Source organism: Acomys minous, assembly GCF_964271855.1.
Source record: "Acomys minous genome assembly, chromosome: 11".
Classification (NCBI taxonomy): Eukaryota; Metazoa; Chordata; class Mammalia; order Rodentia; family Muridae; genus Acomys; species Acomys minous.
The window spans coordinates 107860892-107878564 of record NC_140492.1 but is presented as its reverse complement, the minus strand read 5'-3'; the positions used below and the strand labels follow the sequence as shown (position 1 = coordinate 107878564).

Genomic DNA, 17673 nt, shown 5'->3' with positions numbered 1-17673 from the left:
AATTGGAATTCATGATGATAATACTACAGTAGCCATATCAGAAAAATAAAGCAGTTAGCCAAAAGGAGCTACTCAATTTCAAAATTGAGGCATAGGAAACTAGTTAATGAAAATGGTTTGTAACATGAGCTAGGATTCATTAAAAAAATATAGAGAAGAAAACTCCAGGCCAAAAATAAATAGGAATAGCAAGTAGTTCCTCATACTTAGAATACAGAATGTGTGTCAATGACAATTTACAAAAGAATTTTAGGAAGACTATATAATGGTTGTTTTGAGCATTCCATTTGTACAAACATGGGGACATCAAAACGGTGGTATAGAAAATGAATCTGTGGGTTATAACGAGGGAAAAGATGCTAACGATGAAAACCCAACTTTCAGGCAAGAGAGGATGAGGATGTGATGCAAAATGGGTAGCACTGGGAATGGGAATGGCAAAAGAGGGTAAGCTCAAGGGTCAAGGCGGCACACACTTCTACAAAATGGAAGAGTGGCAGAACCGAAAAAAGGAAGCACCTTGGAGGGCTCCAGAGTCTGCAGCATCGATTACGGAGATGGCGAATGTCCCTGAGTGACTTTAATTTTAAATAGATGGAGTCTGAAACCTCTAGGGACCATTTGGTACTAGGCAGTTGGATACTCAGCTTGCGCACTGAGGACAGAACGCAAAGCTAGAGATGTGTCTTTTAACAGAAATGGTTTCCACCACTAACTGTTACATCCAGATACAGGGAGGAGTGGAAGAAACTCTGATGATTTTTTTTTAGAAGTTTTACTTAAAGAGGAAAAAAAGAGACAATCATCAAAGAGAATCTTCTCATGTCCCTTGAGGTTCCCTCTCTTTGTTGTTAGAAGGAATTGGTTATGATGAAAAACACCTACATGGCTCACATTACATGGTCACAGTCATAGGCCCCATATATGTAGCCATGGGAGCAGATGTCAAGACTTCAGTAAACACACACACACACACACACACACACACACACACACACACACACACACACACAACTTAATATCCATTATCTCCTGTGTAATTCTGCTTAGTATTTTTCACTTCTCTTTGAAGTGTGGATCACTGCTTAGCACCTTGCCTAGAGCTATAGGGCTATATTGGATCATTCATTCAACTGTCTTTAATGAGATCTCAGTAGAACCTCTCCTGAAGAAACAGCAGGCCATAGAAATGCAATAAAGCCACTGATACTGAATATTTTAGCCTATTGTCTAAAGTAGTTTTCCATTTTTAACCAGACTAAGAAAGCAATAGCTTCATGATAGATACACAAAAGATGTGAAGAGTACTGCTTCCACGAATTCATAAAATATATGAATTGCTTGGATGTCAGTAAAGGTCTTCAGAGAACTGTGAGGCACTTCCCAGTTGGGCTTGCTGACAGTTCAGCAATTATTTATTGTAGAAATTTTGTCTGCTTATCGTAAGACAGTCCTGTCCTTTTATACTTGATATGATTAAGCAATCACAGCCTAACTCATGGTAACTAAATATGTCCCTAGACTTTGCAGATGTCCTTAGGTTGGAAGTGAATAAAGTGATTCCCAGTTAAGAAGAACTGGGGACATGTAACTAATTTAATGCCCACATTCACAGAAGTACTACACAAAAAGAAATGTTGATCTAAGAATCAAATGTTGATCTAATGGTGTCAAAGAAGCTATGGAGCATAAATTAAATTTGTGATTGGTGAAGATTTGTTGTTTACAATGTAGACTTGTTTTCTTTTGGTACATAATGATAGAGTATACATATTTCTAAATGAAATTATGCTATTTGGAGTTATAATGCTCTCTTTAAGAGACATACACCATCTAATCAAAATCCTAGTATCAGGCATGAGAAACTTCCTTGTGAGTTGTTGGTCAGGGGACTCCAGGAGACCCTCAAAGCATTATAACGTATTGAAACTTTACACGGTTGCCTCCCAGAATTTGAAGGTAAGTCCCTATTGCTGAAGATACCACATACTTTGGATATGAGACTTGGGGAATTGGGCTGGTACTGACCTGAAAGTCTCCTTTCTGACAAGTAGCTCTCATAGCATGAGAAGGTGCTAGGTAAGCTGCCAAGAGGGAAAAACAGTCAATTGTCCTACCCTACTGTGATGCCTACAAACCAGCATAAGGATCAGCAGCACAGTAAGACATCACCAAAGGTGCAGTAGTGGCATTTACATCTTAGGGGTAACCAACAGCTGCCTAGTTCTTCTCAATAAGCATGGATTTATTACCGATACTATGAGCCTACCCAAATACCTGTGGCTTAGAGGTGACCCTACTAGTGACCAGGAAAGCTGCTGTGAGATTGTGTGCCCACAAAAGCAAGACCTTAACAAAGAACAACACCAATGACATGCCAGTGTAGGTGGCAAAATGCCACAAATACAAATACTCAACTATGCAAGATAATTGATCTTTCTATCTCTATGTCTTAGACTTGAAATGCCAACATTTAATAAGTTTAAAAAGTTATAGCTTGGCAAGTTAAAAAATACAGTGTTCTAGAGTTCGTGGAGACTATAAAAACTTAAAGAGTTTTAGAAATTACAAATACAGCAAACCACGGTAATTCCAGATGGCAGAGCTGTCATTCTCTTCAACACTGAGCTTAATTAAGATTTAGTGCTTTAACTACTTTGATAATGTCTTCATTGCCACTTGAGATAAAAAAAATGGGTAACTATCAAATGACCATGTGGCTGCACTTCTAACATAGCTGATTTTTTAAGATGGAAATTATTTTTCTGTGTTCTAACATACTTTTCATTCAGCAAGTCATTATTTGATAAGAATATACCTGGATTTAAATCAAACTGTATTTTAAATTTCTAAATTAGTTTCCCTACCTCATCCCTCTCCATCTCCCCCCTCCACCCCCCCCCCCCACAATGGCTTTAACTAAAAAGCCAGATTTCTTTTTATCAACTCAATATCATGCTTCACTGGGTAGGGCGAAACAACATATGGGCACATTTTATTTCTCTCTCCTCCTCCCTCCCTCCCTTACCCCCTCCCTCCCTTCCTACTCTTTCTCCCTCTCTTTGCCTCTCTCCCTTTCGTTATGTGAGATGGGGTATCATTACTTAGTCATGGATGGCCTTCAATTTACTGTGAAGCCTAGGCTGATGCCAAACTCCTTGCAATTTCTTTCGTCTTGACCTTCCAAGTACTGGAGTTATAGGAATAAACTCTCACATCTGGCATATTTTACTCTTTTGAGACAAGGTCACATGTAGCCTACACTGTCCTCAAACTCCTTGTGTAGTTAAGGTTGTCCTTGAACTCCTAGTCTGGCTGCTTCCACATCCCAAGGGCTGGGATTACAAGCATGTGCCACTGTGTTGGAGCATCTCTTCCTTACGAGGTTTCTCTTTCTTTATACCTTGCTCCCATCCACACTCTCCTTTCTTTCCTTCCTACCTTTTCAAGTCATAAAAACAATTACCCATCTGCCAATAATATAACCCTTGTTATATAAACAAGAATATAAACACATAGATGCTATTTACTAATCTTAGATGAGCCCAGGTAATCATCCTGAAAGGGGAGCGACCATCTTTAGGTAAATTTTCCTGAACCCAGGGTCATGAAGCACCACCATTGCAGGTGTACTAGTTTCTTTATAATCTTTTAAATAGTCCCTTTTATTTTTGAGATTTTAGTATAATTGTCTATGTTTTTTTTAATGAGAGGTTTTAAAACATATAGCCTCAAAAAATTAGCTATGGAATAAAAACAATGACAAATTGGATGTTCTTCCAGCACTCAGGCATACTGTCTAGCTACTGCTTTCAGGATCAACTCGCTCTATCCCAGTCCCATGGCGCAGAGGTGTGAAACAGAAAGATCTAGTTATACATCTGCTAAATATGAGGCATTTAACTGATTATAAAGGGTGGATCGGGTATCTTTTTTTCTTACAGATTCCAAGGTCCATGCCACCAAACATTGCTTATTATAGGATGCTATTAAAACCACTTACCTGCAAAATACACCACAGTGTTTAATTTTAAAATTATAAGACACAACAATACCAACCAAACAAAGAAGGTTCCTCAGCGTTTTCAGATTCCTGATGCATTTCTCTTTGAGATTCAGGGACAATAAAGTGAGTTTTTTGTTGTTGCTGTTGCTTGGTTTTGTTTTTATTCAACTGTGCATCACAACTCTAAATTGCATCTTTGTTATTGGATGAATACACTTTGTTTTTTAATTAAAAAGAAATAAAATTAACTGGGAATAGCCTGCATCTTCCTGAGGACTTATCCATATATATCAACTTACACAAAATATAAGATGACTTACTTAAAAAGGTTATCACCTTTTAAGTAAAAAATAAAAAATATAAAGGAACAGGGGAAATAAACTCACAGTTGACATTGGCACCTTGTGTGGATTTCAGTCTCTTACCCCTAGAGTAGAGGTGTAAGGTAAGTGATAGTGACCACGCCATGCTCGATCTGGGCTACAGGTAGTACAGTAAAGCTTAGATAAGTGTTAGCTCACCAGGAATGTACATAGCGCCAGAACTCTGTAAATATAGTTTGGGAAATAGATAGTGTGGGAAACACTTGGTATTCTGAGGGAAAAAGTAATTCTTCCCAGGGTAAGAAACAATAAACAAAAAACAAAATTAAAACAACAACAACAACAACAAATCCATTTCCACTAAGAAAAAGTTACAATCTAAATATTCCTTCACAGTTATAACATTTATTTTGAGGTCAAATCAAGCCAAGTGTATGTTCGGTGAGTCCTGCATTTACATCTATGTGCCTGTATATTTCAGAAAAAGAAAGGCAGGAAGGTAAGACAGCGATGACAGAGGAAAATCTAATGCCTTTCAAAGTTCTTTTCTATTTCTTTCTTTTCTTTTCTTTTCTTTTTTTTTTTTTTTTGAGAATTCATAAAATTAGGAGCCCTGTAGTTCACAGAAAGAATGGAACATCTCTACCAGTCCTTCTCGCTCCTTTCTGAATGCCGACTGAGGGATGGGTTCCAGACATGTTCGTCACGTGCACCTCTGTTTTGGCACTGCATTGCAACCGCTGGAGGAGAAGGGGGTACGTTTTAGCAGACAGCCCCTTCCTCTGAAAGTGCTGAGTTCAACTCTGAAATCACACGGCACAGGTTTGCTTGTTTGGCTGGGAGGGAGGGTGCTGGGAGAGTGTGTGTGTGGGGGTGGTGGTGGTGGTATGTATGATTTAGCAGAATTCTGGAACACAGATCTAGAAATCATAACTTTTAGATAGGAAAACAAATCTCTTGCCCTCTTTTCGAGTGGCCAGATGAAACTGTTTCTCATGGCCCTGTCTCACATTTCTTACTGGGGACGGGCATTTAGGAGAGAGACGCAGATACTTGGGTATCGGGTAATAAGTGTTGCTAACAAACAAATCCATGATTTTGCCAAATCCCCTTTCCAATTACCATCTTGGATGATTCCTGTGGTAACGCTGGCATTAACAATCTCCCCGAGTCTGAAAATCCACAGACCTTGCAACTGGATTAGGCTTTGCCAAACTAAACTAAACTAAGAATATTTGTCAGCTCTCCTCTCGGGTTAATGTTTCCCCAACTCCCCAGCACACTGAATTTAACAACTAACCTCCCTCCCGGACCCTCTCAGTGCAGCAGATCTCCAAGCAGTTACCAAAGGGTAGCAAACACACTTACACTGACAAACAACCGAGGAAAGAAAAGCAATTACCGTCTCCTCTGTGGCTTAATATCAATTGGCTTGTTGATGGCATAAGGTGATCCATGAACATACGTGGTTCGGAATCTAGCCACCTTCCCCAGACTTAGGTGCTCACAGCTGGTTGGCAGACTCATTGTATCCAAAAATCAGGAAGTAAAAGCAAGTCTTAGCGGCCAGCTCAGCATTCCTGGGAAGGCTGGAAAGAGCGTGTCAGATAATGGATTTCAGCCATATGCTGCTCTGGTCGCCGGGTGCTTCTTTTCTTCGAGAGAGTAAACGGGTGTCTCCCGGAGGCTATAGGCTCTACCTTTTCTGTTCATGGACACGGAAGCTTGTAGCACGTTTCTAGTTTCAAATCAGAGCTGTGCTCCAGCCAATTATTGGCTGAGCAGATGAAAGAGAAATTCTGTAGCTCCACAAAAGCCTTGTTTCCATTCAGCTCTACTCTCTGAGGAGGCAGCAGGTTTTAATCCATTTTAATCTAAGGTCTAATGTAGTAGTGGTTAAAGAGCCGGTTGTTTGTGTCTATACCAAGCGCATACGTGATAGGCAGAAGATAATCAGCTATAACTCCAGCTTCCTAAACTGGCTGTAAAGACTTAGAAAATAGGATGGGCACATGGAAATGATTATGGGTGACTTTCCAGTTATCAGGATCAGGACTTGTAGGTTCTCCTTCATAAATTACTATTCATAGTGACAGTGAACACAGCCTCTTGGGGACAGAAAAAATTATAAGCAAGAGTCCGTGTGTGACAACACTAATTGATTGCTGATTTCTCCCTTCATTAGCAATGCTCAGAAATGTAGACTCTCCCTGCTCTCTGAGTGAAGAACTATTGAAAACCTAACCGCAGTGTCTTTGCTAATCTAAAACAATGACAGACAAGTTGGAGAAATTGTAGGAAAGACGGCAAATAATTCTGTCCAAGGCATCAGTCTCTCCTGATGCAGTTACAGGCTTAATAAGCCCATGGCTTTCAAAACCCTTCACTCATCTTCTGCAGTGAAATCCCACGGGCCCTTGTGTGCAACTCAAGACGACAAGTATATAAAGTGCTGGGCAACTTTGACAGCTGAAAAATGGTTTCATGCTGACTGTGGTGGTGAACAGTTGAAATACCATCCCTCAGACGGCTGAGGGAGAGGGATTCCGAGTCTGACGCTAGCTTGCGCTCCCTACAAGACACTGTCACAAATAATAATTGTTATTTAGGATTTGAATGTACACAAACAAGTCTAATTAAAATTCTGTAAAAAGTATTGTTATTAGTGTGTGCATGTATGAATGTATGTATGTATGGTGTGTATGTGTGGTGTGTGTATGTATGTGTATATGTGTTTGTGTGTTTGGATGTATGTGTGCATATAGTATTGTGTATGTGTGTATGGTGTGTGTGTATATGTGTGTGTTTTTATGTGTATGTGGTGTGTGTATATATGTATGTATGTGTGTGTATATATGTGTTGTATGTGGAATATGTGTGTGTATGATGTATATATGTATAGTATATGTGTGTTCTGTGTGTGGTATATGTGTGTTTATGATGTATGTGTGTATGGTATATGTGTATATGTATATATGGTATGTGGTGTGTGTGTGTCTATGATGTATGTGCGTATCATGTATGTGTGTATGTATATATGGTATGTGGTGTATGTGGTGTGTGTGTATGGTTCTCTATGCGTGTGTTTGTACAGAGGTAAATATGCCATGGCATGCATATAGAAGTCAGAGAACAACTAACCATTGGGAGTCGGTTCTCTCTTTTCTCAGTAAGACCCAGGGATTGAACTCAGGTTTCATTCATTCACAGCAAGCACCTCTATCTACTGAACCAGCTGATCTGTCTTGTCTGCCCCACACAAACGATTCATTTACAAGTCATGGCATGAGAGAGGTAACGGGTGCTTTTAAACCCAGCACTCAGGAGGCAGAGGCAGATCGATGCCTATCAGGGTGAGGCTAGCTTGGTCCAGGTCAACCAAGGCTAGATGGTGAGATTTTTGTCTCTAGATCAACAAGAAAAGAGTCTTGGAACCAGTGCAATCAAATCAAAAGAAGTATTGATTTTAAGATGGTGACTAAATTCATACACTAGTTTAAACAATAGGTACAATTTAAGTTCAGAGTTTAAAAACATAGATGATTTTTTCTATCCAATTTTATATATATATATATATATCATATATATATATCATATATCATTGATATATATATCAATATATCAACATATATATTGAGTTATAAAATGATGATATAGGATGCTTATTGAGGATTCTGTACCTCTCCTTGTTCTCATGTTGCTGTGAATTTATAGGCTCTGGTTACTCGGCCTCACCCTTCCAAGTTGTAGGGACTATAAATAGTTTCTACCATGTCTGGCCATACTCATTTAAACATATCACATTACACAGAGATATATAAACAAACTTCTTCTCTTTTTTCACATTAATTGCATTTTTCTCAATGCTTACCAATGTGTTTCTTTTTCTTTTTTTGTACTTATTTTTACTAATGCTCCCAAATATATTTAAACATAAGTTCATATAAACATATGAGTAATGCATGCATAAACATATACACACATAACACACAAACACATTCATATATGCATTTGCACATGCATGTGTATGTGTGTATACTTTTATATGCATGTGTGTACACGTGTGTGTGTGTGTATGTGTGTGTGTGTGTGTGTGTGTGTGTGTGTGAATGTCCATGATTATGAATGGGCATATGTGTTCTTTTGGGTAATTTGGCTTGGGGAATTTGTATCTTGTCACGCATAAAGCATTTTTGTACCCAATGGACAATTTTGTACTCAATGCACGGTAATATAGTGAGTGTTTTTTTTTTTTTAATAATTAAACGAAAGCACATAGCATGGCTGGGCTAATATTTATTCAACTATTCCTTTTTAGACACCTACAAGCTTGGCTTCTACTAATAAGAAATATGTTTTCAATTTTTTTTCTGATAGGTGTTTGTATTTTTGAAAGTGAGTCACTATATAAAAATTATACTCATTTCCTTCTCAGTGGGCAGTTGTTCTTTATGGCAGTTCATATTTCCTAAGTCGTGTGGACACACACCAGCTTCCACACACTACTCCAGATGTTCTTTAATGATATGCAAGTCTACTTCTTCTAGTGTAAAGTCAGGTAACTGGGTCTGACAAGCTCTTGTCCCACAAGCCTGAGCACCCAGAGTTTGCTCCCTAGCACGTATGTAAGAAGCTAGGCATAGTGGCACTTTCTTGCAATCCCAGTGTTGGGGAAGCAAGCTGGGCAGATCCGTGGGGCTTGCTGGCCATGCCCCAGTAAGAAATGATGTCTCAGAAAACAAAACAGATGGCTCATGAGGAATGACAGATGAGGTTGACCTCCGGCCTCCACACATATGTACACATAAAGACATGTAAAATCTTATGCACAAAATGCACATGCATTCACACAAATGTGATAAAAATGTGCATAACATTAAAATGAGGCAATTAATGTAAAAAATACAGAGTGATTGGACAGAGTTCCTTGTTGACTTGAAACTCTTATTCAGGTGCCTACAAAGGGAAAGGGAGCCTTCTTAAGCTGAAAGCACCAGGGCATAAAGAAACGGACTATTGAGGAATAACACTGTTAAACTTGTGCTGCATCCCCGATTTTATCATATGAGGGTGAGGCTTAATGACTGCCAACATTGAAACACGTGACAGTTTGAGGTACTTTAGTATCCTTAGGTTTAAGAGGGCCATTACACTTTTTTTTCCATCCCAGAGTATTAACAGCAACATCACAAGCAAGCAAGATAATTCAGGAGGGTTATGCAGTAGCAGAGAATAATTTTCACATGAAAATTCCCCCAAAGGGTACAAACCAGATACTTAGAGGTAAGACATGAGGTCCATGAGAGAGAATGGGAGTCCTCTCAGGGGTGAGATTCTCAGGGACAGTTTCGCTTGCACATGTGCAATGATTTGCCGAAAGCCTGGCAGGGACTCCTGGGGATTAATTGTACTTAAATGGGGATGAGAAGGGATTACTTCGAAGATTCAACCTGCCAAGAGACCAGAGTCGATGAGCACTCTAGCCAGAATGCAGGTAGCGGCCTGGGAGAGAAAAACAGAATGTTCTTGTTCTCGACAACTTTCTGGCTGTGCAACTGGAGAGCGTAGTTGGACACCTGACCTTTGAGAAAATGACAACATTCTGCAGAAGCCGCATCTCATCGAGAGGTGAGAACCCTCGTCTGAATAGGCTTGCAGAAAAAGCCAAGCTCAACCTCTTACCAATAATAACAAGGCTGACCCATCTATTTACGTGACTTTGCACACTCTGATTCACTGGCAACAAGCACAGCATCCAACATAAATCCCACTCATCTCTCCATTAGCCCGAACTCTTCAGAACCTTCAGACAGAGGCAGACATAACAGTACACGCACATCGATTTTCTTCAGAGTCTGCTCTGATGCTGGAAATGTCCCAACATAGCAACTAACACAGTCACCAAGAAGTAGCAATTTCAGGCCTCTGGATTTGCCACCTTCTGATCTCAACAGTATTTACTAGAGAAGATTTCTTTGCTAATTGGAGAATCTGAGGAAACTTTCTCTCTCTCTCTCTCTCTCTCTCTCTCTCTCTCTCTCTCTCTCTCTCTCTTTCTTTCTTTTTTTTTTGTCAGGGTTTCTCTGTGTAATAGCCCCGGATATTCTGGACTCTCTTTGTAAACCATGCAGGCCTTGAACTCACAGAGATCTGCCTGCCTCTGCCTCCTGAATTCTGGGATTAAAGGCATTCACCAGCACCGCCCGGCCTGAGGGAACTTCTTTAAGACAGCAGGCCATCACCTGTTCATGATCATATCGGGGCACAAACATCAACTCAATAATTTTACGTGCTTTGTAACTTGGGCAGGGGGCTCCCCAGATTCCCTATTGCCAAGGGGGAGCTGGAGATCAAATTTCCCTTCAACACTCTGGGCTGTTTCTGATTCTGCCTTTCTACATTTCCTGGTCAAGGCATTGAAGGAGAAACTTCTAATGCCCATTATGTGCTGAAACAACAAAAACAAAACAAAGCAAAGCATATCTTTATCCAGAGCCTGTGCCTTCCTTCTATTAACATGAAGTACCACTGAGAAAATTCCCCTGGGAAGCCCCACAGGTGTCTCCTTCACCATTATAATATGATTGCTATCTACTCATTTTTCCCTATGTTTCCTCTCTCCCTATACTCCCCCCCTTGTGTTTTTCACCACTACCTCCATTCAGCAAATGATCTGACCCTGATAATTGGGCCTCAAATGCCATAGATACAAATATCATCACTAGCAATGTCAGTAGTAAAAGATGGCTAAGGCAGACCAGGCTTCTTAGACTCTGAGGAATGTTACTGCAATGAGACAACCCATGTATTTATCATAACCATGTGAGATTGGGCAAAATTGGCATGGTCATCTTTCACAGGGGAGTTAGGTCTGTATCTTGAGTCACAATGAATGTTAAGAGATAAAGTAAGAGTTTGATAGCAGTTAATTTGGTCCAGAGACCAGATCAGACTATGCATTTTGCCATGTGTGAGACTTGTGATACATCACACTTTCTTAGTCAACATTACATTTATTTTTTTGACTGGCATATTAAATAAGGCAACCAAAGCTGTAGAATGAGTGTGTTCCAAAGACCTCCTTAACTCTTCCCTTTACTGGTTTCTCAACTATTCTGCAGAGCTAAAGATGTTAACTACTGAGACTTGGAATGTTAACTCCTGAGACATGCAGGAAGTAGTACATATCCCACATTTAGCATTTGTGAGCAAGTAGGGTTCACTTCTGGAAAGGGTACACTGAAATGCTAAGGCAAGTGTCTCTTCTCAGGAAGCTGAGGGTGTATGGATTTTAATTAAATGACATACGCTTGCCTTGCTGCTGACAATCTCAGCTCAATAAATAAAAAATTATCCAACTAGATATTCAGTCATTTGAATAAACATGGAATCCTGCTGAGTTTGGAAGTACATTAAGAACTCAAAATTTGTTAATTAGTTAATGAAATTTCTTCCATAAATGGTCATCTATCTATGACTAGGCACTGGAATTTTCCTCTAACTACAGCTCTCAGATCTCGCAAAGTTTGGTACCCAATGGTCACAATTAAGGAGAAACACCAAATGTGGAGATAAAGGGTTAACAGTCATGGAAGTTGTTGCAATGTTTTCTAAACTAGTTAAAAAAAAAAGATGTAAGTTACTTTATTTCCCACTTAAAAAAAAGTATTGTGTCAGTATGAACAGCATGTATCTATAAAAATGATGGTGTTGGGAAACTGCCCTTGATGTTTTCCTGAAGAAAGTTAAAATTTTTATCCAAACCAGCATCGTCACTGGTTGATGTATCTGGACCACTTTTGGTAAGGAATGTTTGCATCCTATTATGTCAATGAGTTCTGGGCACTGGTATTGTAACATAGTTTTCCTACTCTGAAGAACCCAGAGGTTGAAGTGTGTGTCAATAGCCTTATCGCAACACAGTTTTATGAAGCCAAAGTGTAGGCTGAGCTAACGTAGCAGGACAATCGACTGGAGAGGATGGTGTTCTTTCACCAGTGTTTTCAAGCAGGCTGTATGATTCAGGCCTTCCAGTTTGCTACCAGCTGCTTAACGTTAAGTGGAGGGACAGTTCACTTTAGAACCTATGGAAGTGGAAACAAGTGGGTTCAATGTACACAGCAGGCTCGGAGAACATTTCCTTTGACAGATATCCGGCACTACTTCCCACACTCCCAGACGTAAGAAACACAACTCTTGCCAAGATGCAAAATGTTGCCAGTGTTCATTTGTTAATGAATTTCCAACCATAGGAGCCAGTGGAAAGAACTAAGATGCTTTTAAGCTTGTTTCCAAATAACCGAATGTCTTGTATCATTATAAAATCACAAGATGAAAAATAATCTTCCTATAAGTTCATTCTTTGTTGACAAGCTGGTTGAGCAAAGAGGAGTGCCGCGTCTCTGGCAAGCACAGCTCTATATTTGTTTGCCAGATGGTATCTTAAAAATCCCTTAATTCATTCGGTTGCAGTTAGTCAGCCAGCCAGCATTAGCATGTATTTTGTATACATACTAGTGGATGATGTGATGTCTATCGAGGAAAAATATAGACAGGCATATGAATAATTCATTTCATGTCCAGTTGAAAGCTTCAGGAGAGAACTAATTTCAATTGATATTATAAGGAAAGAAGAAATGTGCTTTACTAGTGTAAATTTATTTAAAGGATAATATTCTTTTTTCTTTTTTATTATTATATTTCATTTTTCATATACATTTATACTATTATGCATAAAGAAAATAAACTATACAGCAAGAAGAATGATGAAACAATCAGGAATTATATAAACATTACATTCATAGTGTTTTGGATATTTGTGTTTGGCATCTTTCCTATCTTGGTGAGTCTAAAACTCTGAATGTAAATCAACATCTATCATATCTCATCTCTACCAAACCTGCACTTCCAGTTTACTCAGGTGATTAATTTTATTCCTTCTCAAGTCTCAGATAGTTTAGTCTTACAGTTAAGCGTAGCTGTTTAGGGGTTAAGATGTTTTTAGGGCTGGATAGAAGGATAATATTCTTAAGCCCATATTGAGTCTATTCCTTCACTTTTGTCTTATATTCTAATTTCAGTGTTCTTTATTTTTTCCTGGGGTAGATTATAAAATATCCAGTAGGTAGGTTTATAGCATATTTATTTTTGAATCTCCGTAATGCTCAAACATTGTTATACACATGGCTTTATAGTGTTTACTATGTCTCTCTGTACAATGTTGATGCCCAGTCTTTGACTTAAAAAAGAAAAAAGACACATGCCTATAGTTTATCATCAACCTCTTAAAGTGCAGGACGAGGTTCTCCAGTTTGCCTGAATAGTACACATCTGTTGTGCTGGAAGTTATTAAACAACTGCCTCCCTTGTGCACAGAAACACGGTACAGATTATAAATTATATGGTTATCAACCAACTTGGGAAGTGCACGCTTACACTTAGCCACATGGATGACAGCAGTTCAGAAGCAAGCACAGAGTGCTGTTCATTACATCTTCCTCAAATCCTAATGACTCAAGGAAATATAATAGATGACAGAAAAAACTAATGATAAACTAAGAGATGGACCGAGTCCAGAGAAGAAACACATGTGGGAGAGGGGTCTTCATGGAGATTCTGCAGATAAATACTGACCCGGGATTCCCTCTTAAATTTAGGCCATACAAAAAGCATCTCCTTACAGTAAAATTCACACAGACAAGGGATCTTATAATTGTTATCCAAAAATCCAGGAAACTCCGTGAGTTATTTGTAATAGTGAGAGAGATCATGAATTGGGTTGCTGGTTTCATGGCCAACTGCATTTAGTTCACAACCCTGCACAGTCAATACAAGGCTTCGATAGACATAGGGGAGAAATTGTGTCCTCACATTTGTTTCCCTGATACTTAAGATTTATTCACTTATCCTACAAATATTTGTTAAGTTACTGCTTTTGAAACTGGGGCTGCAGGAGCAAATATAAGAGCCAGCTACTCGTGATCTCAAGGAACTGATTCGGCAGAGACAGGGAGACAGAACCATCACTAGGTCAAGCACGCACACGGGGCAATGGTACGTGATGGAAACAAAAGCAGAAAAACAAGGATCAAAGGATTCCGGTGATGGAGGCAGCACTGCCTCACCGCAACGAGCCCAGCGACTGTGGGCTGGACTGCCTATGATGATGGACTGATGAAGGAACAGCGAGGCATGAAAGCAGGTTGAGAAGACGTGCAGTGCTCGGAGCAATTTTCTTATTTGATAAGGAGCAGATGCCTTTGGTGCGTAGTGGGTGCAAATGTAAAACAGCAATGGCTTAGAAATTACCCATTACTGAGATTTTACAAGTCCCCAGAGTAGAACACCTCCTTACTTAATGGAAGAGAGCCATTTTTTTCCCCGTCTCATGCTCCATTCCTTTGTTGGTGAACTATTTCTGTGTTAGGTACTAGATAATTTAACATACACAATTGAGATTCAGCAAACCCACAGCTTTCCTGTTAAACTTGATGGATGAATGTAAAGGCAATTATAGAAAACGTAAATTAAGAGCAAATTAGTCATGAGTAGTTTAAGATGCCACTGACTACCTTAATTATGTAGCGACAGAAGCCAGTTCTAAACTTTTAAACAGCTTTTCAAAAAATTTAAACACCTTTAAAATAAACTCTCATTAGACAAATGGTAAGTCATATTCATGGACAATCATTGCTATACTTTTTATAGCTAAAATGTCTACTGAGTATTTGCATGGAATTGCCTAATGTTATGTTAAGGATTTTTAGCATAATAAATTTTCCCAGTCAGAGGTTTGCTGAAGCCTTGCCTTCTCTCATGGCAGGAATGCTCACTAGGATAAGACAGCCTCTGTGCCTGGCAGAGCCACACACTGCTACATGGAATGCCAGGCTGAAAAAGGTATTTTACCTTAAGAGTATGATTCCTTGTGCCATTAGGCTCTTGATGGCACTCGGAGGAAGGATAGCAGACTACCAAGAAGAGACTTGATACCCTAGTATCATATTCAGGGGGAGGAGGTCCCCCTTAGTTACAATCATAGGGAAGGGGAATGGAGTGAAAGTGGGAGGGAGGGAGGAATGGGAGGATGCATGGGATGGGATAGCAAATGAGATGTAATATGAATTAATTTATTTTTCAATAAAAAAAGAGTATGATTCCTTGATCCAACACCTGAGAGCCTTATGATTGGTTAAAGAGAGACTGTGTTCTCTGTTCAGTGCTGCATGGTCTAGTATTTGAAACTCTTTATAGTTGAAACTCTAATTATTTTACTATTCAGCATTTTTCTTCATTTTTTAAAGACAGGGCCCCATGTAGCCCAAGCTAGCTTCACACTTGCTTACTTCGGGACCAATAGCAACCTCCATGTCTTCCCCTTCTAAACACTGGGATCAGAGGCAATACCATCACACCTACTTTATTCAGATTTCCAGATGTTTCATCACCCTGGAAACATGCTTCTGGGATGACTCCTGCTTGTTGGTCTCTCTTAAAACATGTTGTCAGAACTAAACCTAATACCCTGTAGATGATATGATTCTTGGGGTGGGAGGTACAGAAAGAGAAAGAATCAGTTTCAGATTTCTGGTCATATTGAAGAATGTGTATTGTGGTAATGTAAACATATTCTTAATTCAGATTCATCGTCAACCTGAAATGTTGGTTATTTTCATTAGCAATCATTAGGTATTGATTGTGACTTTGCTGTATATTCACTGTCCCTTCTGAGTCCTCGTTGTTATGTTTGCCTCGATGGATGAATGATCTACCATTTAGAAAAATTGTTTCCTTGATATTTTTCATTTATGTAGTTCAACCAGTTACACATGTATCTACCTGGATCTTTCAATCAACCAAAGAAGTCACCATGATGGTTATACAATAAGAGACTCTACAAATACCTTACCCAAATAAAAATACATACTTTTTATGGTATTCTTATAATCTTTGTTTAGACAAGTGATATTATGAGTGAGTTTTTATATATTAGGAAATACAAATACCAAAAGGGGGCTTTAGGAGTAGATATTTTTCATTAATGAGACTGAAGGTGTATGAGGGAAAATAGAAACGATACAACTTAGAACACCCTTCAGATGCTAAGTTTGGCTTTTTAGAATGAACAATCAGTTTAGCTAAGAATAAGGCAGCAATGTAACTGATGGAGAAAATACAAACTGGGGGAAGAAACATGATCTGGTTTGCAGGGGGGAGGGGTGCACAAGCCTGCAGCCCCAGGAATTCGAAAGCCAGAGGCAGGAAGATGGCAAGTTCAAGGCCTTCCTGTGTAACCAAGTGTCTTTTGGCAAGAATACAAACATAGTTGAACAAATGTCCTTGCTGTGTGGTAGAGCATCTTTTGGGTATATGCCCAGGAGTGATATAGCTAGGTCTTGAGGCAGAGCTATTTCTAATTTCCTAAGAAAGCAGCAGATTGACTGAGTAAGGTAACCCAGACCCAGAAAGACGTACATGGTATGTACTCACTTACAAGCGAACACTAGCCATATAGTACAGGATAACCATGCTACAATCCACAGACCTAAAGGAGCTAAGTAACAAGGAGAGCCCAAGAGAAGATGCCTGAATCTCACTCAGAAGGGGGAAATAAAATAGACAGTGGAGGTGGATGAAGAGAGGGAACAGGATAGGAGAGGGAGTGAGGAGGGGAATAAGGGTGGGGATCAGATGTGGGGAGAGTGGGTTAGGAGGACAGGTAGGGGCATCTCTGTGACAAGCTTGAGGCCTACTACGAGTAGGCTCTTGGGAAGATATATGGAGACTCTGGCTGAGATTCCTAGTAGCAGGGGCCATGGAGACTGAAGAGGACAGCCTCTAACTAGACAGGACTCCTAGTGGAGGGAGGGGGACACCAACGCACCTACACAAACTTTGACCCCAAATTTACCCTGTCTACAAGATGTACAGGGATAAAGATAGAACAGAGATTGAGGGAATGTCCAACCAATGCCTTGGCCTAACCTGAGACCCCATGGGAGAGAGCCAACCCCTGACACTATTAATCATACTCTGCTGTGCTTACACACAGGAGCCTAGCATAGCTGTCCTCTGAGAGGTTCCACTCAGCAGTGGATCAAAACAGATGCTGAGAATCACAGCCAAATATTGGGCAGAGAGAAAGGAGTCTTGTGGAAGAATGTGTGTGTGTGTGTGTGTGTGTGTGTGTGTGTGTGTGTGTGTGTGTTGGGGGAGGGAATAGAATTACCTGACGAGGCAGGAGCTTTACAAGAAGACCAACAGAGCCAACTAGCCTGGGCCCAGGGGGACTTGCAGAGACTGATGTACCAACCAAGGGCCATGTATGGATTCAACCTAGAACTC

General features: G+C 39.8%; 1 protein-coding gene across 11 annotated transcripts in view; it reads right to left on the bottom strand.

Moving 5' to 3' along the window:
• Positions 1 to 17673, bottom strand: part of PDE4D (phosphodiesterase 4D) — a 1423826-nt gene that overhangs the window by 356888 nt on the left and 1049265 nt on the right. Inside the window, exon 1 of one of the 11 annotated variants that reach the window (XM_084801375.1) lies at positions 5732 to 5880. The exons of the other annotated variants lie outside the window; for them this stretch is intronic. Coding sequence (XP_084657501.1) covers positions 5732 to 5856 — 125 coding nt within the window. The 5' untranslated portion in view covers positions 5857 to 5880. Of the gene's footprint in view, positions 1 to 5731; positions 5881 to 17673 lie in introns of those variants that run through there. 11 annotated transcript variants of the gene reach the window in all.